The 24,905-nt window shown below is 34.2% G+C and overlaps 2 protein-coding genes across 5 annotated transcripts; both read right to left on the minus strand.

The window, feature by feature from the left end:
• Positions 1-1,142: 1,142 nt before the first annotated feature.
• Positions 1,143-4,558, minus strand: LOC114167564 (uncharacterized). 2 transcript variants are annotated; one of them, XM_028052664.2, is made up of 3 exons: positions 4,291-4,558; positions 3,003-3,888; positions 1,143-2,037 (listed from the first exon to the last, which is right to left on the minus strand). In XM_028052664.2, the coding sequence occupies exons 2-3, from the start codon at positions 3,857-3,859 to the stop codon at positions 1,590-1,592; spliced, it is 1,305 nt and encodes a 434-aa protein (XP_027908465.1). In that variant the 5' UTR covers positions 3,860-3,888; positions 4,291-4,558; the 3' UTR covers positions 1,143-1,589. The 2 variants fall into 2 exon arrangements, with proteins under 2 accessions (XP_027908465.1, XP_027908466.1); XM_028052665.2 differs by having other exon boundaries at positions 3,003-3,883; positions 4,291-4,542.
• A 2,097-nt stretch (positions 4,559-6,655) lies between these two features.
• Positions 6,656-24,705, minus strand: LOC114167099 (transducin family protein / WD-40 repeat family protein). Of its 3 annotated transcripts, XM_028052047.2 has the most exons (17): positions 24,267-24,705; positions 20,332-23,055; positions 19,759-20,206; positions 17,733-17,961; positions 15,854-16,018; positions 14,584-14,856; positions 13,635-13,880; positions 12,833-13,219; positions 11,558-12,737; positions 11,385-11,473; positions 11,243-11,299; positions 10,485-10,916; positions 9,848-10,071; positions 9,321-9,454; positions 7,717-7,959; positions 7,459-7,637; positions 6,656-7,301 (listed from the first exon to the last, which is right to left on the minus strand). In XM_028052047.2, exons 1-17 carry the CDS (start codon positions 24,640-24,642, stop codon positions 7,197-7,199), a joined length of 7,491 nt encoding a protein of 2,496 aa, XP_027907848.1. In that variant the 5' UTR covers positions 24,643-24,705; the 3' UTR covers positions 6,656-7,196. The 3 variants fall into 3 exon arrangements, with proteins under 3 accessions (XP_027907848.1, XP_027907847.1, XP_027907849.1); XM_028052046.2 differs by having other exon boundaries at positions 11,385-12,737; XM_028052048.2 differs by having other exon boundaries at positions 11,385-12,737; positions 20,332-23,035; positions 24,267-24,409.
• Between the last annotated feature and the right edge of the window lie 200 nt (positions 24,706-24,905).

Below are 24,905 nucleotides of genomic sequence, written 5' to 3' on the forward strand. Positions count from 1 at the left end.
ATATTTTTTCCACACGTGAGAAGGTATTGTTTTGATTTGAGAATCATATTGAAGGTTGAACATGGCATGTGATATTGTGCTAGCTTCTAACTGGTTGATGTGTTTTTTATTGGTTTATGAACACTGCAGATACAAGCCTGGCACATGCAGCTTTAGATACTTCCACTTCCAATGTCTTTACAACAAGAATGGTAATTCCCCTTTCAATCTTGTTCCATAAAGTTGAGAATAGTGCAAGGATTTCATTCCTTTGCTATAAAGAGGAATTCAAATTTATGCTTTGTGCCTTTTTCGGTCATCTATGTCTGTTATTCGAATAACTATGCTCATTGATTAACAGATACCTTTTTGGCTCTCTTTTTTCATATTATTGTTTTACAATGAACTATGGATATATAATCTCCATGCTGTAGTTTAAAACAATAGTGTTAATAGCTGTTATACCTTTAGCCATTCATAGGGTGGTAATGCAGAAGCCAAACAAAACAAACGCTTTCTGTGATTGTTTTGTAGTGTTGCAATAATAATAATAATATGGAAAATATTCAACATAAAGAGATTTTTTTTCTTTCATCTTATTTTTCTGTTCTTTTCACCAAATATCAGGGGTTACATCAGAAGAAGGATTTAGTCTCATTCAAAGTGACATCACATCAATTCTCACCAACTGATGATCTTCACAGACAGCAGCTTGAGTACATGGGAAATAAAATAAAATAAATCATACTCAATTATACTTATACTCATACGTGTTTTATAATTTGATGTATTAATTACTGGCTTAAACACACTAGCTTCACATGTGTTTTTATTAAAATGATATAGTTTTATAAATATATTTGTAAGTAAAACATAGAAATTAAAGTGTTTTTAAAAGGGGCCATAATAATATTATATATCAATAACAGTTACAAAAAGTTGTATCAGAAAAAAAGAGTTTTCTGGTATAGAGAGTTAATACTATTTTCTTAGAAGAGTTAAATTTATTTACTCCATTATTTTTTTTTTATTTTCAATGTAATTTTTAATTAACGTGTTTTATAAAAAATTGGAATTATGTTTTTTATTATAATTAGAACAATAGTTATTAGTACTAAAGATGAGTTATACTAATATGAATAACTTAAATTACAGTAAGAAAGTAAGTTAAAACTATGCAATTTCTTTGAGGATATTTTGGTACACATTTCATAAATACATTGCAGAATGTATATTAAGGACTACCAAATATACAAAACTAAATACAATTAATATAACTGTTTGCACTTCTTTCAATAATTTAGTCAACTTACGAATTTGGATTCTCTGTTGGTTCTGTATTGTTTCTCTACTGTGTTTTTATAATACATTGATTACCACTAATTTCAACGTTTTAAAATATATTAAAAAGATATTTAAAATATCAGTACAGTGTATTTTTATACCCAGCAGATGACAGCACAAAAAAATGTTGAAATTAGTGGTAATCAGTGTATTATAAAAACACAGTAAAGAAACACCACAAAAAAACCAGTAGAGTTTGGACTCGTCAATTTACTCTGTTTACCAATCTTCATGCAAAACAACACTTGACTCTAAATCCTACAAAACTATGAACAAGGTAACATGCAACCTACGGTCCATCCTAAAAGCAAGCCAGCCCCAACAAGACTCAATCCTAAAGCAAATGCAACAGCATATGTTGTAATGTCACCTTTTGCCTTTTCAAGCATTTCTTGTTTGGCATTGCCAATTTTTTGCTTTCTCTTGCCAAGTTTCCTACCTGGGAAGAGAGTACTTGGCTCATCCTTGTTCTCAAGCTGGTTTTTAAGAGACTCTATCTGCAACACTTGAAACCATTGCTTATAGGCAAAAAGTTGTGATGCCTGCATAAAGAACAGGGCAAGAATGTGCCTTTTTTCAGCACAAGCTTGTTTTGCTATCTCCTCTGCTTTCCTCGCACGTGTTTGAGAATGACACAATGCTTCCATGAGTTGAACTTTGCTGGGGTCTTCCTCAAAAATTTGCTCTGTGAGGCCCCCATAGATTGTGGGGTAACTGTAAAAGAATTGCAAGATAGGTTTTAAAACCAAATCACATGCCTCCAAATGAAACTCAATCTGCATATTCTAAACTAGTTCCATCCACTCAACAACAGGAAAAAAAAAAATAAGTCAAACAAAATAATAGTGATACTCTTTGAGGTTTCGTTAAATTTCCTCTGATGACTTTTACTCCAACATCACGCATTATTCTAAGATCTCATGTTATCCAAGAAATACATTACACCATATACTCTCCTAAGAGTTAATGTAAACCGTAAAAGGGTAAGTAGTCAAGACACGTGATTACTTTTAAGAAACTAAAGAGTGTCTGTAGTTTGCTCAAAATATTAGGGTCTGATATCATATTAGGAATGAGACTTTAAATTTAATTTAACTTTAGAAAACTAGCTTAGTAAGATGAACTTTGTCCCTCTTTATATATAGTAAATTAGTCCTATCTCATAGTAAATTAGTCCTATCTCTTGTCAATGTAGAATCTTCAATACATTCCTTCACGTCAAGGACACTGTGTATTTACACTCAAGCTCACATCACATCGACTAAAGATAAAATCAAACCCACATCAGTCAGAAATAAGATCAAATTATAATATACAAACTAGAGGTAAACCTTTCCTTACCAAGTTAGTTTAGTGAGGTTAAATTAGTTATAAGTTCCACTTCCACTAACTTTATCAGAGCTTAATATGGTATTAGAGTCACTAAGAGTCTATTGTAGTCAAGATTTAAGCGTAAGTTCACTTTCTAATATGGAATCAGAGCAAAACTAAAGATATATGAATGAAAGTCCTATAACAGAATCATGAGACCTGGGAAAAAAAAGGTGAGATGAACTAATTTCCCACACCACACCATTTCTCAATTTTTAACCTGTTCCATTAAAAATATTTTGGGAGTAAATTATACCAACAAGGTCCTGGTGCAACCAAGTGAACCAATAACTGTGAAGAGAGGATACCTTGAGTATTTGTCACAATCAGAATGTAAATTCCTTTTGATGGTTGAAGGCCCCAACTTCCTCTGCACTAATCCTGATTCTACACTTCCCTTAGCTTGAGCATTGAAATTGGAGAAGGCTTCCCTGTCAAATGATGTTCTTATTTTGATATCACTGATATCATTGCCTGGTTGTCCACTGAGATACTTCCGAGGAGGTGGAAGGTCACAATTCTCCATATGGTTGAGTGATTTATGCGAAACAAAGCAAGCTAACTCATCTATATCTCTAGTTTGCCACCATGGCTGTGCCTTCTCAACTCCAATCCACGAATACTCGGAATCCATGGAGAAATCATTAGCTTCCTTGGACACCGAACAGCTTACAGAATCAATATCCATTCTCTCATGTTTAGCCATCATATCTACTTGTTCAGAATTTTCTGGAGATTTTTCAATACATTCCTCTGCCACGCCTGCCATGGAATAAATATAGCCATGATTCTCATCACCAAAGCGACAAGCATCTTTACTTTTTTGATTTCCATTTCTAGCTTTCAAAATTTCAACTCCGTCCTCTAATGCATTTAACTGTTCACAGGTTAACCCTTTTTGAATACCATAGTTAGGTTGCAATTGCAACCACCATCTTGAGTCTGGACTCACATTGGAAAAAGAATATTTGTGGTTAAAAAGGGTGACATTAACATCACCATGATCAGATTCATCAGCAGCACTGGCTACACCAAAATCAAACAATTTTGATGTTGCACGCGAAGATTGACAACAAGCCAACTTTGGGGCTCTTTTTGCGTCTTCTTGAACAAAGCAACGATTAACAGCTCTCTGCCACACAGCCCTCACTTCTGCTGTGGCCATCACTTCACTTATTCTTCATAATTTCTGTGCTAAACAAAAATGTCAGCAACTAAGTAAGCAAAACCAAAAAAATAAAAAATAAAAATTATGCATTATCTGTGTAGAGTTTAGTAAACATGCATTACAATCTCTTTTTTTTCTAACATCAATTAATCAGAAATCATCTTTGGTATAAGCACCCTTACCATACATGATAGTTTGATTAGTTTCTGTTCAGATGACGAGGCATACACTATTCATTCAAAATAAACATTGAGATGAAGAAGATTGGAACTACAAAACCCTACATCAGGTATGAAAAAGAAACGGAAACACATAGTACTTATACTGCAATAAGTATACATCCAATTCAAAGGAAATTAAAAAAGAAAAAAGGTTCTGAATTTCGTCAAAATTCGTTACAAAGTTTTGGAATTTCTTCGCAAACTCACCAGATTACACACGATTTTCGAAGGGGGCCAAAGAGCTCGTAACATTTAGAAATTGCAAAATCTCCAGATGGGTAGTAATGTGCTGAACAATTTGATTTGGGGATTGGAATTGAAGATCGGGTAGCTGAAGGTGAAAGTAAGTTAGAGATTGAAAAGGAAGAAAAAAAAGAATGAGATCATGAAAATGAGAAACATTGGAGAAGAAGATGATAGTTTTTATTAGAGGTGACGATGGGTTTCGTGTCAGCTAATGTTGTTTTCTGTTTCATTTTACGTTGTCGGTTTCCACAAGCGCAGTGGTTTGGACCGATTTTACGGTGCCGTTTCGTGGTCTTTGCTAATTGGTGGGGTCCACTGGGAAAGGATTCTACAGTCATATGATCCGAACAGTTTCATACTGACACGTGGCATGTGAACATTTGGACGGCTGATGCACCAAATTTTTCAATATCATCATTGGATGCACATGCCACTTTTTATAGGATAATTATTACACTAAATAGGAAATAATTCTCCAATACAAAATTCTCTTTTTTTTTTCTAAATAAAAATTTAAGTGAACTAGTCATAAAAGTTCAAGAAATATTATGGAAATTTAAATAACGCATACAAAAAGTAATATATGAGCTTTTACTAGGATTACTTAAAAAATAGAGAAAAGTTTATAATATATTTGAGTCGTTATTATATAAACTTGACTTTAGTATTCTCATTTCACTAGCCATGTATTTTTCTTTTTCTTATTTTAACATGTTCACATTAATTAAAGTGACTATAGATTCAAATTCACCAACCAACCTTGAATAATGGCTAGTAATATTTTCTTCTACTTTTTATGATTCTCCCAAACCCATTGTAATTTAGAGTAAAACAATGGGTTAGCACAGTGGTGATGAGGTGTGTGTTGTTGAGACAACAGAAAATATAAATGGAACACTTGGGATGTCTATTGTGCTATGATGTTTTGTCAACTTCACAAACGTGGATATAATACCTAATTTTGTAATTTATTTAGTGTAAATATTTAAATTATGAGATATTTTAATTTTTTTAATTATTAATTTTATGAAACACTCTTCATTTATAATATATATAATTTAAGAAAGTTTCAGTAATTAGTCAATTTTGTGTCCATCTTTAATTTCTGATCAACGTAAGTACAGTAATATTTTAAATGTTTAAATAATTTATTTAATAAAACTCAATTATAATTTTAATTAATGTATTTAAGTTTGCTATATGGATTCAAGCTATGTATTTATACTTTGTTTATATTTGAGTATAGGATTAATTAAATTTCAAATTTTTACAAATTTCTGTATTTTTAATTAATTTTTTATGAGTTGATTTTTTTTATTTATTTATTGAGTACTCCAAATTTGTATACTTTCCAATTGAGTGGTTACTATTTAATTTGTGATTAATATAAAAGGATAATAAAGCGACAAAGGTTATTTGTCATTTTATATAAACTATAATACTATTTTATTAATCACAGACTTTTATATGTAAAAGACAAGGAAGCAAGATTATAAAACAAAATAACGCGTCACCCAATTGAAAAAAAAAAAAAAATTAAACAACAAAGATTCAGTTAAAAATACTAAAATTTATAAAAAAACTTAAAACTAACTTAAACCTCAAGTTAAATAAATATTAATAAAAACCAATTTAAGAAAAATGTATTGGAAACTTACCTAACGGGATAAATGCTAAACACTTAAAATATGCAGTATAGTGCGTCCCCATGTTTAGTTAATAGTTAAGTATTTTAAGAAAATCATAAAAGTGTTTATTGTAGCCTAATGGATTTCAATTAAGTAGAGTTTAAGTTTATGAAAATATGTTATGTTAGCTTAGAAAATTGAAAGACTATTATATTAAAACTAAACACACGATGAATATATATTCTGCGGGAAATTTTATCTAGCTTAATTTATCTCTCACATTATGGTAAACTAAAATTAAAATTTCAGCATTAATAATAATTTGTTCAATTAGTAAGAATCAAACTCATAACTCATTAATTCAAATTGCGTTGACAACGTATAACTGTTGTTAGTAAATGGTATGCAAATATCCTGAGGTATGCTTTGACATTATATTTTAAGTTTAATATGCGAAAAGTAAACATTGACATTATATTTTAAACCTTAATTTTAATTTTTAGAAATCTTTATCTAAGCTTTAGTTAATAAGTTATTTTAAATAAAATAAAAGAAATGAATGCTAGTTTATTAAAAACATAAAAGAAATTAGTGTTATTTAATAAAATACAAGAGAAACAAACGTTTAAATGTGAATTCCATTTTATAAAAAAATATAATAATAGAGATATGTCATTTGTAATGACCTTAAAAGGAGGTAAATACAATTTTCTTGATATCATTGACAAAATTTCTTGAAATATACAAGCTGCCAGGTCTAACACAAAAATAACCTAAACAGGACCTGCTTCCTCGTATGTGTATATACTATACTATACTCACATGCCTCAACAAATTCAAACACACCAAGAACAAAGACCAGTTTTCTCCCAAAAATGTTGCTGCCCAAGAAGGTACTACCAACTAAAATATTGTTCAATGCACAATGAATGACTCGAATCAATATGAAGCCATGCAATCTGTTCAAAGAAGCAATGAGATTCTCTGGCATGAGAAGTTTATCTTACGGGATGTATGGCTAGGCCAAGTTGCAGATTTTTGGACATCTGAACATACAAACACTACCAATGAAGAATCCTTTTCAAAATGGATGGTGGCTATTCAGAAAATGTAAGTTGTTGAAGAAGCCTATTCAGAAAATGATAGCATATCAGCAATAATGAGCACTGTCATGAAGCATATGCAGCATTGTAGTGTTTGTCATCAACATAAAGGATCTCGGAAGTATTATAGTTTAATTCAATGGCCACCCAGGTGATTGTGAAGCCGGACCAGCTTTACAGTTCCATCCCCACCGCACGTAAGAAAACCATCGGAAACAACTTGTATATCTGTTACAGCAGCCTGTGACAATTTAAGCTAGCAGTATTAAGCAGCTATGTATGATTTTCACAGCCAGCAGGTACTAGCAATGGTGAGAGTTTTTGTTATGTTTAAAATAGGGGAATATGGTTGTAAACGCATTAAGAAATTTTTTTAATATAAAATTATGAAAAATTACCCGCACTACACCACCAAATCCACGAGAACTTGGCTGTAGAAAAGTGTGTTTTTCGTGTATCTTTGGCCAGTGATGTATTAACCTTGTGCTCTGGGCATCCCAGAGTTTGACATCTCCATCTGTGCTTCCAGTTAAAAACAAGCTGGTATTGGGAATGGTAACTACTTTTGTGACACTCCCTGTGATCATAAAGTTTAAGCAGAAATCACAAGAAAAAGAATAAATTCATAACTAAAAGTGCAAGTAAACCTTGTTCACCTGAGTGAGCCTTTGGAATGTACCAAAGCATCCCTTCTACATTCTGGTCCTTGTCACGAGCCAAAGATGAGACAGAGCTTTGTGCAATGTTATCAGCACGCCTGTGCCTTTTAGCCTTTCCAGTAGCTATAAAGCGGAAGTCATGAAGTCCAACATCACCACCTTTACCACCAGTCACAATAAGGGGGGATACAGAACCACTCCCCACATGATTATCAGAAACAGATACGGTTTGTGCACCACCTTCAAAATAGTAAGAGGTAAGGTTGGAATGTGATACGACATGGGGCAATCTTCATACATGAAACAGGACATAAACCCCTTTTTAAAAGAGAAAGATGACAAACCTTAAAACATAATTCAGCCTTCACAAAAATATACAAGGAACATTTCAGCACTAGAAGTTACAGTTTCACGGACAAGAGGCAAACTCCAATTCAAACCTGAATAAAAGTCTATTTTTCTTTCAAAAAAGTTTACTTAGCAGTAATTTGTCACTCCCTCCCAATTTCAATAAATTTGATATGGATACAAGCAAATTCAATGATTCAATTATATAGCTTACTGTTTTTGCTAGATAAAAGAACCATTTATGTGATTTTTCCCAATAACTTGATCTTTGAGCATAATAGATTCATGACACGGTACAAAAACAGCAATTCGATGACCTAGTGGTCTAGACTCTACAGAGCTTGATCCTTGGGGCCTCCGTTCTTCTATATAGTGGTTAAATTTCAGCACAAGGCTGGGAGGGCCTCTTGACTATGCTAAATCCAAAGGATTTGTTATAAATCTTTCATATGGTTTTACCCAACAGTTTAAAAGCTTAGGATAGTCAGATCTTGGCATGCTATAAAAATATAAAACTATTTCTGTACCTTCAGCTAGATGCTTAAGCTTTAGAAAGTTGATTCGTGACATAACATAGAATCTCTACAACCAAATTGTAAAGAGTTCAACCCTTGCCACCACCATTTTTCAAATAAAATGTTGAAATTGCACTCAAGTTAAGAGGCCATACAATATCTACATGTCAAGCTCAAGGGACCTAGTGTGGGGGCGTATTAGAGATGTCATTAAAATATTAAAGCATTCATTCTTATCTTTCTGGAATAGTTAGATCGTAACGTTAAGATGTCCCACAATCTAAGAATATGACCATAAAACCCCTTTCATGTCTTGGGGCTTTTGGAAGTTAGTTGGGTGAACCTATTTTTACCACAAATTTATCCAATTTTAATGTTGGGTCACTGTAATGTCTAATTCTACAAATTTCATACTCCTGATGTCCAGTCTTGACATGAAAGGTGCTAAGATGTCCGACATTCACTAAAAATAAGGCCCTAATACTTAGTATAAGACTTGGGCAATCCTCCCTTCATGGGTTAGTTTTGGGAGTGAGTTAGACAGTCCATTTCCAGTATCAGAGCATCCAGTCTTGATGTCAGGCCACTGACACATGTCCAGTGCAGTAACTTCATGGTTCAAATGTCTATATAATAATAATTCTTCCCCCTTACGCTAGTTTTCGGGAGTAAGTTAAACCTGTTTATAATACATAACATGTATAAACATTCATTGATCAACCTAATATAGAGACAGACCTTCATGGCATAAAATGGATGCACGAGAAGTTGTGGGTGGAGCTAAAGTATCCCATATGACCACATTAGCACCATTAGAGCTATACCCAGCCACAGCTATTATCGATCCACTTGAGGAAAAATACGTGACATCCCTGAAATCACAAGTAAAACAGTTTGCATTTAAATAAGAGAAAATTAAATGTTTATTGGGGAAAAATAAAAAAAATCACATGCCAACTAAATATAAAACTCAAACTAGTTCAACAACGTGATAAACACATGTCAAATGGCTAATACATCACTCCTGATAATGGATGCAATTTTAATATTAAGTCAGTTTTAACTGTTAATGACAGGCTGTCGAGACCAACCTTGTCATTCATGTCTAGGACATAACTACAACCACAACATAGGATAACAAACGAGGCAAAAATGCCTCCCCCGACAATGAAATATCAATAGTATCTCTAATATCAGCTGAAGTACTAAAACCTATCAATATCTCAGCAATTGCAACTAAAAGTTGGTGAAGAGAAAGTACATACGAAGCATGACCATTGAAGCAAAGAGATGATTCTGTTGGACGGACATTGCTCCTTCCTCCAACCTCCAGCTGCCATGTACAGACAGTTCCATCTAATGCAGCACTGGCAAACCGGTGTCCAAAGTGGTCAAACTTTAAGGCTGAAATTGATGCAAGGGCATAAGGTGGAGGGACATTGGCAGCAGGCAGCACTCCATATGTAGCAGTAGCTTTGTCTCTGTTGAACTGTATTTATAAAGCTTCTTATTAGCCATAAGCTTGAATTATTGTCCACGTATGCTATTAATAACTGCAGCAATCCAGATATTATATACAAATATCTATTTGTTTTATTTAGGGAGGGGGAGTTACAGTAATGGCACAGGAATTGGAACTTCAAACTCTTTCAAAATAATAAACAATGAAAAAGTCTACATAGGATGATAGATCTTCATTCAAAAGAATAATTGATTCAAAAGAAACCCTCCTCTCTAGGGGCAAGGATTGTATGTGCCATTGTGCATCAAGCTTGAACGGTAAACCAAGTAAACTTATAAGATGGGGGGAGGGGAACTGTCTGCATTTGTTTGTACAAATACAAACACATACAGTTACATCCGCATCTACCATATATGTATAGCAACTAGGAATTTCCCTACCTCCCACAAGTAAATGTGTGTATTGCTAGAACCAACCAAGAAGAATGGCCTCATTGGATGACTAGACAAAGCCCTGGTACTTATGTTCTCCAAAGTGGCAGGTGGATCAACAAAATCTTCAAAATCTTGTTGAATTTCCCAACCTAATCTTGAGGCACCAATATCAGCATAACCAAGCATTCCTAATACTCCACCACCTGTCAAATCATTGCTGGGCCAAGCTGAAGAGCCCACACCGACAGTTGCTCCACCCAGCCCAAGGTGTGCCCCTTTCTTGCTCCCAAGTCCAACACCAGGAGAAACACATGTTGGAGTAGGGGTAGATTCTGAACCTGCCCATCCATTCTGAGGCCAGTCAGCTGTGGCCCACAAAAGACCATTTGATTTACCACTGTGTGGTGTCTCATCTTCCAGATGAAAGAACACTATACCCTGAATTAGATAAACAAAAACAAAAACATTATTATATACTTTGCATGTCCATAATTAATATTTAATATTTTTAATTTAAACTATTTTAATAAAAAAAATCGGGATTATCAATTCATTGTACTTTTATTTGAGTACTAAATTCAGTTCTTTGCTCCACCTTTCAATGCCCATTCATAAAAATAAACTCAACACAGAACCCTAAAGCCCATATAAAAGGCTAAACAAATTATAGAATTTTTTTCTACATAAAACATACGGGCATGCAAATGAAAAATTTAACATCCAAGCATCCAAAACTTCAGAATAACATCAATTAAGATCAAAACCTTCTTGTTGCTAGCAACTGCAGCTTCCTGTTGACAAGTAGAGTTTATACACAATGCCTGCTCAAATACAAGCAACAATGTCATTCTTATTATATACATATATGTGGCCATATGAAAATGATTAAACAGAAGGGGAAATCACCTCCAAAAGTTCCCCATTTCTCTTGTACATTTCTCTTGGACTCTGGAAAACTATAAAATTTGTGGAAGTTATATCTTTCTTGTTTGATCCTGCAGAAGGATGACCATTTAGAGATGTTTCTTTAACAGGAGTTCCAACTTCATGATTAGAAGATCTAAGATTAAATTCGTCACCACATGTATCATCAGTGTTATGCAGGTCTGTCATAATCATTGACAAGTCATTCCACCCCTTAGTGTGCATATGATCCAAATCATTTGGCCAATTGAGTTTTTCCTGTGCAAAGCAATCAAATATCAATTTGGGATCTGCACTGTGATCCCATAATAACTGATGAACTGAATAATCTTTCCTGTTCCCCAGTTTCAAAACGTCCAGGTTTTGGTTCTGACTGAATTCAGATTTATGTTTTAACCATTCAAGAGTCTTTACATTCGAATCATTCTTTACTTTCTGCCACAAAAATTCTGCATGTTGTTTAACATGATAAGAAGAGATGTGACTAACTGATGTTATCAGTAGATCACATAGGCTATATGAGACTATCCGAATCTTCTCTGGCAAGCTAATGTTTTCAGAATCCATATTGATGATACAAGACTCTCCATAAGCATACTTTCTGCGGAAAAGACCAGACAAATTACCATCAAGTTTGGCAAGAACCGAATTCAAATTTGATATCATGAATCTAGACATATGCTGCCACAAGCAGGTCCCTAAAATCTTCCATCTTTCATCATCAGGAATTGAATGCTGTATATCATGTTCAGACAATTGAAGGCTTTGTATAACAGGTACGGAAGAAGTTTGAGCCAACAACTGTCCAATTTTTGGAATAAGCTTCTTTAGATTCACCATATCAACATCATAAGGATTACGGCCATTAGATTGTGCAATAAAGAATGGTTCAACCATATACAAAAGCACTTCCGAGTTTTTCCGAAGCCAGGCTAATGAAAAAAGCAAATAGTACTCATAAAAATCTAGGATATCAAGAAGTGGTTTGATAAGATCTTTGCTAATAGAACTCAACTGGATCCTCAAAGTTGCTCTTAAAAACCACAATGAAATAAAAACACCTTCAATGCAGCAATATGAAGCATCCGAAAACTTAGGTTTGCCATCAATAAGCGGATCTTGTTGAGAACTTTCCATACTGCAGGCACAAAATAATCTTGAATAGAAAAAGGAGACTTCTTCGGCAGTCTTAAAGAGGGGTGTAATCCTAGAGTGATATAAATTGAAATCATCAAGCATATCGCTCTTCTTTTGAGACAGTTCCCCTTGAGTACATTCATCTGTCATATCATACCCAATGCACAATGATCCGTGATGGCAAAGTAAGAGTAAAATCTGCAGAATAGGGAAAGTAAAGAGTTGTAACAGAGGTATATTGCTGAACAGTAACACATATACAGAAGGGGAAAAATTGGAGCAGAATAGTATACCATGCCTATTAGACAGTGGGGAGCCAATAAAAACCTCTGTTCAAATAGGGCAAGCCCGCTGTATAACTTCTGTTTAAAACTTTCCACTGATTTCTCATAGTACTTCATGTACTCTTCAGAATCAGAAGCTTCTCCATTGTATTCTGAAAAGGTGTCAAGCCAGCTTGGATGCTCTCTTATCAATTTTGATAAGTAGCAAAGTGCCAAATTCAATTTAATATGGAACTCCAGATGCATAGAAACATTAGCAGACAACCAGTTAGAGCCTTTTCTAGGTAAAGGCATAAGACTATCGGACAGCACATCATGACTGTCACCTAATTCACTGTCTTGATCTGCAGTCCCAGGCATGCTCAGTGAAGATGAGAAGTACTCCAATGCTTCAAGCTTGAAACATGACAACATTATGAATAATTACTGACCAGTAATAATGCATAAACAATTAATCTAAAGCTGCTGCAAGGAAAACTTAACTTGATGAATAGCAACACCAGTTCAATTAGGATGGTAGAATTAAAGTACAGTACAATAAGAAGCTGACTTTTCCATCTTTAAAGCAGAAAACTTGTATCACTCCTAGACATAAGTCTAGGAGAGGTGCAGTAAGTAAACACTACACAGTTTTCATATCAAACTGTACAAGATAAACAGAGCTTAAGACATGCTATTGAGTAAATGGTTTGAGTTTTGACATCACTAGAATTCATTAGACGTGCTGTAGTTCAAGCAAACTTGTTTTTTTCACAGACGTACAAAACTTAATTAACTTGTAATTGACTAATATCATATAAAGTTCACTTACAGGATTACCACATCTTTTTAAGGAAGCAACTGTCATCAAAGTTGCCCATCTTAGAAGAATTGCAGAATTGTGCTCCCCCACAGCGTTCCGCATGCTATTCTTTGTTGCTAGCATTTGGCAATAAAAACCAATGGTAGGGTCCAGAAAATGACCACAATTGAACATGACAGTGGACTCTGGAGGCACAGGGTGTACTGAATACTCAAGCATTCTATAAAAGGATTTGTAGTAATTACCCATTTCCCACTGCAAAACAAAGACATCCGGTTAGAATTATGATCATGTATGATGCATGTCACTACAAGAAGAATATAACCAACAAACGGATAAATTGAATAAAAGTACTCTATGGGGTACAAAAAATAAATCAGGCCAACCTCACTAAAACTAATCAGACTGGACCAATATCAGCCACAGCCATACCCTAGGCTGAGAAAGGAAAAATATTAGTTAGGTCAGCCAGCCCAATTTCAGCCCAGCTTCATCTTGGGGCTATGAAAGAAAATTATACATATAACGGAAATAAGAACCACAAATAACTGTTGTCAGTAGATCACATAAGCTAAACAAAATCAATTTAATTGACTCTGGCATTTTATGTTAGCAGAATTTATAGATACTAGCGTAGACTCCCTAGTCCTCTATAAGCAATGTCATCTAGACATGCTGCCACAATCGGGTTCATAAAATCATCAGGAACTAAATTCTCCATACCCATAACATGTTTATCTTATGTACAATTGGACCCTAAAAGGTTTTGTATCTTATTTATAACAAGTCAACAAAAATCTAGCATTTTATAAAAAAATTATAGTAATCACTTGTTTTGAAGTGGAGATCAAGGAGAGCTAGCTGTACATGGTAAATGAACATGTATTAAGCAAGCCCTAAAAAAGCAGAAAATAGCAGAAAGTCTTTAGAAATAAATTAATGTTCGTATTTTTGGCACCTCCAGAAGGCTTGCAAGCCAGTAGTCTCCTTTATCAATTGCAGATGGAAGTATGTACTTTGTAATTAGGTGACGCTCCAAAGGTCCCCTATGGCCATCAACAAGTCGACAAATGACTAAGGCAAGCTGTTCATCCCCAAGATTCTTAGCACAAACGTTTATAGCAGAAGAATGATCACCTCCAAGCAAAAAGAAAGCAACTGCTAATTCCAGCTGATGCCTTCCCAGTAATACATAAGCATTTTTTAAAGCAGCAGCTTTATTTTTCTCATCCTGTAATAAAATTATTATGGCTGAATTGATGACTTAAAAACATTAATATGACAAAACAGTATGTAGGATAAGAATCCAATGCTTATACAATTCAAGTTAAAACAATGAATAACAATTAAAATCTACATGACTATATCAGTCTAATCTAAGTTACTAAGGACCTGTTCAGGAAAATATCTTGATATTTTTCAATCAATTCTTATTATACAAGAACTTATGTTATAAGTGCTTAAAATTCAATAAGCTTTGGATACACACATTAAAAATTTTGACATGTTTGGATTCCCAACTACACAAGCACCTAAGATATTGTCTTATTTTAAAAAATGAATTATGATTAGAAACTAATAAATAATTACTAGCCACAATTTAACTATTTTTACTTTCAAAAAACAAAATTAAGTATCATAAATTTTAAAAAATTAAGTGACAAAAATTAAGAACCATAAAAGAATTAAAATATTTAATTATCAAAACATGATTAGAATACAAATTAAGGTGTTAAAATTAAAACTATGTTTCCTTCTATATGATTTGTTGTAGAATGTTGTAGTAATTTTTTGTTTCCTTCTAGAATAGAGTGCAGTAGTGAAACTTTTATGATGATGATTTCTATCTATCTATCTATCTATCTATCTATCTATCTATCTATCTATATATATATATATATATATATATAGTTAAGCGGGATTGTAAATAATAAATTTATGGTATAAACTTAAAAGTTGCACCATTTGACCACCACCCACTATTGTACAAGGTAACATACAAAAACTTACAACATAAGTTCTGCATATGCCTTTCCTATAGGCTATCTTGGAGAGCTTATGAAAATAAGCTAAAAGCATCTTATGGACAAAACCATATGATATTTTCGTAATTTCAAATAAGTTGTTGATAAGTTCTTGTAAATGAGGCCAAAGGCCCATATTGGCATTGATGAAAAAGGAAACATTATAAAACACACTGGTTCTTGTAGAATTGTAAGAAAATTCACCTGAAAATTGCGAGAAAGAAAGCCCACTAGAGGCTTATCCTTCTCATCCTTACTAATTTTGAAAAGGCCGGCCAAAACATGAATTCTATTCAATGCAATATACAGCAAAGCGCAATCCTTTGGATTTTTGTTCTTCAAATACTGAGCTCTTGCCAATTTCTCCATCTAGAGCAAGTCAAACAAAACAAGCATTAAAACTCTTTGAATTTGAAAAATAGTAATAAAAATAAGAAATTATGAGTTATGACAATAGTTTACAGAAGACAAGCACATAAACAATAGATAAACCAACAATTAGTGAAATAAAAATTTTCCTTCCATGCTCTAATTTTGTCAAAGCAGACAAAAAATCCCAGGTTTTCTTGCAACATCATGGCACCATGCAATCAGCAGAAATATAGAATAAAGGAATCAACAAGAGGAGCTGGATTTTCACCCTTGATAAACACATTTTAATTCATCACAGCAGTTGGTACTTCATATACACCACAACTACTTTCCAGGGTCCCAACTCCCAACAAAGTGTATAACTGTAAAAGGACACTAAAATATTCTCCAAAAAAGAACATATCAAAAGTATGCAATTCTCAACATCTGGTTCAGCATGAAAAAATAGGCTTACAAATATTTTCTAATTTTCAGAAGGAGAAAAAATGTAAAAATCCAAATTGAATTGTCAAAGTCCATAAGGTAGCATAAAGATTTGGAACCAATTAAGGAGAAAGGCTATCTTCACGATAAACTTGAACAGCTTTCATCAGTTTGATTAGAGCATTTCCTAATAAGAGTTCCTTATGAATAGAAACATTATTTTAATGTGGGTCTCACATCCATAAGTTATTTAAAAATGAAGATTTGCTTAGAAACCTACATTTTAATTTTTTTATTGGCGATGTTTTTATTCATGAGCAACTCTTATTGGAAATGCTCTTGAGCTACAAAAAGTAAAAAGTTTATGGGATGGGTCTAGACTGGTCACCCTTATTGGATCAACATCAAACTATCTACAAATGTCAAGTACTACAAACTTCACATTCAAGATGTTAAATTTTCGGTATAAGAGGTATGTTGGAGATCCAATATTTACTAGTGATACAGCAAAAATAGTATAATATAAATGAGAGGCAACCCTCACCACAAGAGCTAGATTATGGGATTGAGTTATGCCTTAAGCCAAAACTCTAAGATGGGATTAAAGTCTTAGATCCATTATTGGGCCACTTGCATAGCAGACCTATAGCCTTGGACATAAAACTACATAGTATTCAACATTTCAATACTACAGGAATAAAAATTCTCCATAAGCATTAATCATTTAAAAATAGATTCCTACAATGTCAAGCTCATTCTTAAGGCTAATAATACAATCCAACAAGTACAAACTATCACTAGTTAGTTAGATATATACCTAGATGTCCTTTAATTTATTTTAACTTTGATTGATAATTCCTACAAAATGTTAAATTCATTCTTCCATGCTAATAAATTAAAGGGAAATTTTTAAACCATGATACACTGTATGTAAATCTTAACAATATGGTGAAATCTTTGTCGCCAAACATTAATGACAAAAATGCAAAGAATTCATGAGATATGAAACAGCTTAAATAAGCAGGCAAACTAGTCCTTTGAGAAACTATACATAGATTGTGATGAGTCTGTCTGTAAGTGAGGAATAGAAGTATAACTAATCTATATTTTCTTTCAAAATTTTATCTTAGATAAACCCTAGAATAACAGTAGGTCATGTAAACTCTTACATGATATAGCAGCAACATGCTAGAAACTTAAGGTTTTACTTTCCAAGATTTTGTTTCATGTTTGTTACCCCTTATAGAACATGGAGAAGAATGGAAAATACAATAAGACTAAGCATTACCCTTGCACGTAATTGAGGTATATTAGCATACCAAAAGCCCAAACCCAAAGCACGCATTTCTTGCCACGATGGTTCATTGGGTATGACAGAACCAAATAAATTATCTAGGCTTTCAGAGTGATAAGCCCATACAAACAATCTTGAGTTAACAAGCAACTCTTCAAAAGACGAAGCTCTACCAAACTTTCGGAGAAAAAGCAGTTGCCGAAACCGTAGTACAACCCAAAACCTACAAGGAAAAGTTTAGAAATCACATCACTCATGTACCAACTACCAAAAGTCAGACATCTACAGATCAGATCCAACCACCACCAAATGTTTATAAGATATACCATCTAATTTCACTTAAAATCAACATCAGCAACTGGCAATCATATTTTTGCAGTTCCACAGCCATCTTTGAAGAATTTTGACATTAACAATATCATTAACAGGTACTGAATCTCCATGGTAAGAATATTAACATAATGCATAGCTCACGAAGGGACAAAGGACACATAGTCAACAACATAAATCACATGATTCCAGAAGCTTGGCATATTGATAGAGTCTGAAAATTCCTGACAATGTAGAAATCATATTAAAATATTTCCCTTCAATACTACCCTAATAGAAAAAAAAAGAAAAAAAAACCAGAAACAACCCATGTTATCAACCTTTGTTTCTTCTTATACTTCTATTAGAAGGAAAATTATATTAACCCTTCTCACAAAGTATGTTAAGAATGGAAAACACTTAAAATAGCCAACACATCCTCTGAGTAGTTAAGAATATACTCAGACTCAAATACAGTTCTTAAGGTAAGTCCTGTGCAAGACCTTGTCAGGATTGTTTAACATATGTAAAAGAGCTTACTTGTCAGAATTAACTTTTTCTTTCACTACTGATGTAATATACATATACATAAATGAATTAGCTAAGAGATCATTGAACTCAGACATTTTACATATTTTCCAATCTCAAGTGACCTTACTATTTAATAATTCTCATATAAATGCATAGAACATGATTTTAACAAAGTGACATCAGATGCTTTGCCATTGACGTTCAAATGAAAAATGTAACATGAAAGCTTCGGTAGCTTGTCAATTTACTTGGTATTACAATTGCCATCTGCGTGTAATGAACCCAAAGTGGATAATATTTAAAGAGAGTTCCAGTTCTATTCAAAGATTCAGAGGTAGTAGGTCTTCAATTGAAGACCTTATATACTTAGTCTTACATTTTGTTCTCTATTCCAAAATTTCCACCAAGGATTTTAATGATATAACATCTACTAACTTTTATTCACATTGAGTTTGGTAGCGTAGGAGATCCCACACCGGCTAGGAATAAGGCCAAGTTATAATATATAAATGGGGTGCAATCCTCTTCTTTCAAGCCAATCTTATAAAGTTGAGTAAGGCATAAACCCACTTACTAAAATATTGGAAGAAACTTCATTGATAGTTTCCTATTACAAAGTACTTTAAGCCTAACTCAATCTTACAAAACCAGGTTATAAGGTTTGCACTTACTTATATACTATAAGTTTGACCGTATTTTTAGTGGATGTTAGATCTCCACGCACTATATCATATTAGAAAGTGAGACTAAATTTAATTCAATCAAACAAAACTAACTTATAAAATAAAGATTTATCTATAGCTATATATTGTATTTAGTGTGGGATTTGGATTTTATAGGGTTCAATTAGAACTAAACCACTTTCCAATATGTCGGTCTATCCTATATCCATTAAAAGAACAACTTACCATGTTATCCATGTCATAAGCCCACAGTGTTGTGAGAATGTAATGGAAAAAAACCCAAGTCCCACATTGACTACAGATAGTACCAAAGTACAGTATATAAGTGAGGACAATCTTTACCTTATAAGTTGGTTTTGTGAGTCTAAATTAAGTTTAAAATCCACTTTATAATACTTTCAACAACTTTTTCTTATGATTTATCGAACAAAAAATATAAAGAATAAAAAGAAAATAAAACAACAAAGCACAAAAATGTTAAATACGATCATGAATACCTTCGCCCCGGTTCATCAAGACTTTGATATGCAGACGATGAGTGTGCACTACTAACTTCACTAAGGAGATCAATAATTGCAAGAATATGTGTCTTCTCTACACCGATCAAAGGTGGTAAATCAGGAAATTTCTCAAGAGATTCAATAAAGCCATTAAGCTCAGATTTTGTTGAGAAAATGCTATCATTTTCAGCATTGGAACCTGAATTATACGGAAACGGGAACAAGCTACTTTCAGCCTGTGAAATTGATGTGATTGATGCTGAATCCCCACCCCATTGAAATCCCTTACCCTGAGAACCTTTTGATATACAGCCTTCGAGATAATTTGATAATACAATATTTGGAATACCAATTCTTTTAGGGATGTGTCTCTTTTTAGGATCATAAGTAGAACTCAGGCATTCAACAAGATGCCTCACAGCTACAAAAGCACGTTTCCAGTTACCTGAAAACATTAAAAATAATAACAATAAAATACATGAAAAACATGCTATCATTCCCATTACATAATTGAGTACATTAGTTGAGTCATCAGTCATACTTAAAGAAAACAATTTACTCAACCATTACCTGAACTGATATTAGTAAGTAGCACATCAGGGTGATAAGTAGGCAACGATCCACTGATTATCTCAGTTACTTCTAAGATGCTCCATAAACCAACCTTGGTCAGAAGTTCAAATTTTAATTGTTCCTTGGCCAGAAAAAAGCTACTGGAATTGTCCTTCATATTGATTTTTTTTATAGACTGCACAGAATTAAAATCTACTTGACTGTCTCCATCTGTCTTATCTATGAAAGCACCAATGTCATATTCAGTAAAAACTGCAGAAAGTACGTCTTCATATATTTTATCCTCACAATTATAAGCATTAGGCTTTGAATCACAAGGATGAAAATTACTCCCTTGCTTTATATCCATGTGGAACAACCAATGACTAAATATACTAAAGTAATTTCTATGAATAACCACTGCTGCAGCTCTAGGTCCCCATAAGAAATCATAAATTGGAATGAAAGTGTGAGCATATGCAATGCGAACCCATATATTCATTTTTGAAAAATTTACAGAGTTTGACAAAGTTGTACCAATACAACGCTTAGGAGCATATATTTGCAATTCATTATGCAAACAAACTCCAAGCAATAACTCCCCTGTTCCTAAAGTTAACCACCGTAGAGCAATAACATCACTATTAGTCTTTATTTTATCCTCCAAAATAAAAGTCCCTGCACTGATTAATGGTACAGCATCCCATATATGTATGGTATTGATAGCATTGGAATTGCTCTCATGACCGATCGTGGCAATCTTCTCACCACAGTCAGAGAAACATATACCCTTGATGGGACCATCATGTGCAACAAGCACACCCACAAGCTCCCATGGCAAGTGTTGAGTCAATGAGTTCCCTGGTTTACTTTTCCAGAGTTTCAGGATGCCTTCGGAGGAGCCTGTGACCATGATGTATGTAGGATAATTACTACAAAGATCATTTGCAAAGCCAAACTCTTGTTGTATATGGCTTACAGTGCCTGGATTAGCCACAGCGAAACTAGTAACCAGATCATTGGAACTTGGAAACTCACATGAACACGGATTTACAGTAACACAATATTTTTTATCAGCAAATGTACTTTCAAATGCCCAAACACTACAGTCATCAATGCTTTTAGCATCAAAATTGCATTCACAACAGTTTGTCATCATGTCAAATGAGTGCAAGTTAACTTCCCACGATAGGGCCTGAAATCTCCCCATCCATACTGCCAACAACATAAGTTTACTGCTGCAAAAAGTTTTGTCACAGGTGGAGTTCAAGGGAATTGTGAAGATATCAAGAGGCCCGTCTTCATAAGGACCATGACCATTGAAAGGAATAGTGCATAAGTAGTGACATTCTATGTTTTCCTCTTCAGTTCGACAAATATTGACAATGAAGCAATCAATCCCCCGGGTATGTCCCATAAAAAAAAACAGTTTGTCACCAAGTATTGAAGGTGCCCATGTCAAGCTTGTGTACAAGGAGCATGAGTCTTGAGTGGCAAGCTTTCCACAGAGTTCCATAGTAGGAACCAAAGTTGGACATCCCAAAACGCAGTTTGAAATGTTAGAAAGTGACCAAAAAAGAAGCAGTCCATTAGAATCCAGAGAAGCAGCAAATTGAACTTTGGATGTATAAGGATGAATTGAAACCTTTAAGATTTTCCCACTATGACCATCTAAGTTCAAAACCCCACCAGTCAAATAGGGGGACATGTTATCTGTGTTAGCATTATCAATGGAGTTCTCCACAGCATCATGTATTGTTAAAATACGGAAATTTGACCAAACTAAGGAATTACAAGACAATAGCTGAAGTGGAGAGCATATAATAGGTGGACCAGAAAGGCAATTTCTCATTAAAATAACCTTTTGAAGAAGTATCGCATTTTTAAAATCAGATGAGTTAAACTTGTATACATTTGCTATGTCGTGGTTCTGGAGTTCATGCCTCTTCCATAACGTTACTCGGGGAAATCTCAGTGGGGAAACATCATCAAGACAGTGGACAGCCCAAAAGCTAAGAACCATTCCAGGACCAAACCCAACTATCCAATCGCAATTTCTGACATCATACTCAAATCGTTTGGAAAACACTTGTTTGGACTCTTCACCAGTTCTAAATATTCCCTCGAATTCTGCCCCCCATCTCACAAATATATCTGAACCAAGAGTTCCATTTAAGGTCTGATTAATCTCAATAACAGCAACAACAAAAAAGGAGAAACCAGCATTTTTCTGATCATTGATGTCCTTCCCAACTCTTCTTGCCTTTCCATTATTAATTTCACTCCATAACCTTGCAGTCCCATCTAAGCTGCAAGTCAACAATACATGCCTTACTGAAGACTTACCGTATCTGTTTGATAACTTACCTCTTGATGGTCTCCATTGAATCATTACAACAGGTAGGGGATGATGTAGCTTGACTTTTGAATATTCAGATAGTCCGTTGCTTTGACATACAACCACACATTTGTTTTCCTCATTGGTCAAAGCCCCTTCAATCTGTTCTTTACTAGGATGTGCTGCAGTTGCTGAAGGGCCCTCAATAGACCACGTTGCAGAAACAAGAGTTTGGGGTATATCTGCTTTAAATTTCCAAGCAACCTCCCAACATTTGTTGCTCCTTTTCCAGAAAACCACCTCCATTCCAACAGAAATTATTCCATCTCCTGATCCAGTCCATTTGACGTTTGTAACTTTCGTATGTTGTACAAGCACTGCATTCTGGCTCCAACAAAAAGAACCTGAATATGAGTGACAAGATTGTGCTTTTAATATATAGAACTAACAAAAGAGAAGACTCTTCCTAATGTAAAATTTCCCCTTTTCTTTTTAATAAGAATAAATATATTTGAAGCAGGATCTAAAGAAGTGTTAGAACAGAGGACAAGACATCCTCCAAAGAGAAATAAAAACAAAACAAACCTCGAACAAGAAAAGCAAAAACAAGCAATCTAAGATTGCCAATCTCTTTATAATATATCTAAACCTCTCCAAAATAGGCGTTGACCCCATTTTATGATAAACTGTGTAAAGGTGTTGACAGACTTTACAAGACATGGAGGTCCTATTTAATTGTCTTTTACTCCAGACAATATGGAAGACATTAAAAAGCATGTAAACGTTGAGTAATTGAGTTCACTTTGAACTAACCCTTATCCAAAAGGTAACCTTGGAATGGTCACTGAAATATCCTCTTCCTTAAAATGTTGCTGGACCAGTTCTCAAAAGCCAAAACTCACAAAGCACTAAAGGAAAGGAAAAGATAACAAAAAATTAAAATGAACTGAGCTTCTCCCATGAGCTAAAACCAACTTCTACACCTCAGCTTCTGAACAAGTTAAATGAGAGAAGTTCTATATGAGTTAAATGAATGCATAAGTATATTTAACTTAAATAGAAACACAATTCATTTTCCATCCTTCTCCAATAAATATTAGAAGTTTATTCAAAATGACCTATGCAACTTGCATTTTCATAAACGAGTGACTGTGAAACAATGAAACAACAATCATAAACATGTGAACAAATACTCAATATTACGACTCTAGAGTAGAAGCTTAAAATTGTTGATTCAATTTACTTGTCCCCACAAGCACACTAAAATTCAACAAATTAAGCCTATAATATGTCTAAAACTTTGAATTACTTTAATTGCTATTTGGTCCCTATACCTACACATTTTTTACGTTTCAGTCCCTACAGCTAAAAACTACTCGTGTTAGTATCTATACGCACTTCTTAAATCCGCCCAAGTCATTGCCATTCAGAATTCTGGAGACTAAAACGTATTGAAAGAAGTGTAAATTAAGAAAGTGTATTGTATGTGTAGGAACTACACGGAGTAGTTTTTACACGTAAAACATAAAGATTATGTAAACATGTGGACGAAATGAGTAATTGAAGCTATTAATTTCAGCAATTGAAGCAAAGAGAGAGTGGAAGTCGAAGTTACCTTTTGCAGCGGTGGAGTTGTGGTGGAAAAGACATATGCAGTTATCGGAAGCGGCAGCAAGGTCGCCGGAGGAGGGTGAGCGAGGGGACCAGGCGACGGCAGCGAGGGGATCGGCTGAGAGCTGAAAGGATTGGCGGAAAATGGGGCCGATGCGGGATTGATGAGGGGAAAGAGGAGAAGGGAAGTGAGAGATAACGAGGAGAGAAGAAGCGGCGTAGGCGATCCAAGAGTAGCCGGCGAAGTGAGGGAGGAAATCGACGGCGGATTCAGATAAGGTAGGGGCGGGTGGGACCATGTCGGATCTGAGGAGACAGAGGGGAAGGTGATCGATGGGGTTCATCTTCGTGTTTCGGATTGACGTATCTGATTCCGCCATTGTTACTCTCTTTCTCTCGTCGGAAGAAGAAGAAGAAGAAGAAGATACCAGTGTTTGCTTTGTGTTGGTAGTTTTCTATTTCAGTGTTTTATTCTGTAATTGTTTAATGTTTTTTTTTCTTATTTTAAGTTATATTTTTTCTTTTTACATTTAAATAATTATTATTATATAACACACACTCAAATATAGAATCTTCTCAACGAATTAATTATATTTTTGTCTCTCAAAAATTTAAATTAGTCTATTTTGGAAAGTTTGAATTA

The sequence above is a fragment of the Vigna unguiculata genome, chromosome 10 (assembly GCF_037176805.1).
Source record: "Vigna unguiculata cultivar grain cowpea cultivar isolate G323 ecotype 2 chromosome 10, ASM3717680v1, whole genome shotgun sequence".
Lineage (NCBI taxonomy): Eukaryota > Viridiplantae > Streptophyta > Magnoliopsida > Fabales > Fabaceae > Vigna > Vigna unguiculata.

Bases quoted from the DNA above. Each gene is read 5' to 3' on its own strand.
- LOC114167099 (XM_028052046.2), bottom strand. From the start codon at position 24,642: ATGGCGGAATCAGATACGTCAATCCGAAACACGAAGATGAACCCCATC. The intron at 20,207-20,331 runs GTAATGGTTGAG...TAATGTTTTCAG, and splicing joins ACTTACTAATATCAGTTCAG to GTAACTGGAAACGTGCTTTT. The intron at 7,960-9,320 runs GTCTGTCTCTAT...ACTATTTTGAAG, and splicing joins ATCCATTTTATGCCATGAAG to GTGGTGCACAAACCGTATCT.
- LOC114167564 (XM_028052664.2), bottom strand. From the start codon at position 3,859: ATGGCCACAGCAGAAGTGAGGGCTGTGTGGCAGAGAGCTGTTAATCGT. The intron at 2,038-3,002 runs GTATCCTCTCTT...ATTCTTTTACAG, and splicing joins GATTGTGACAAATACTCAAG to TTACCCCACAATCTATGGGG.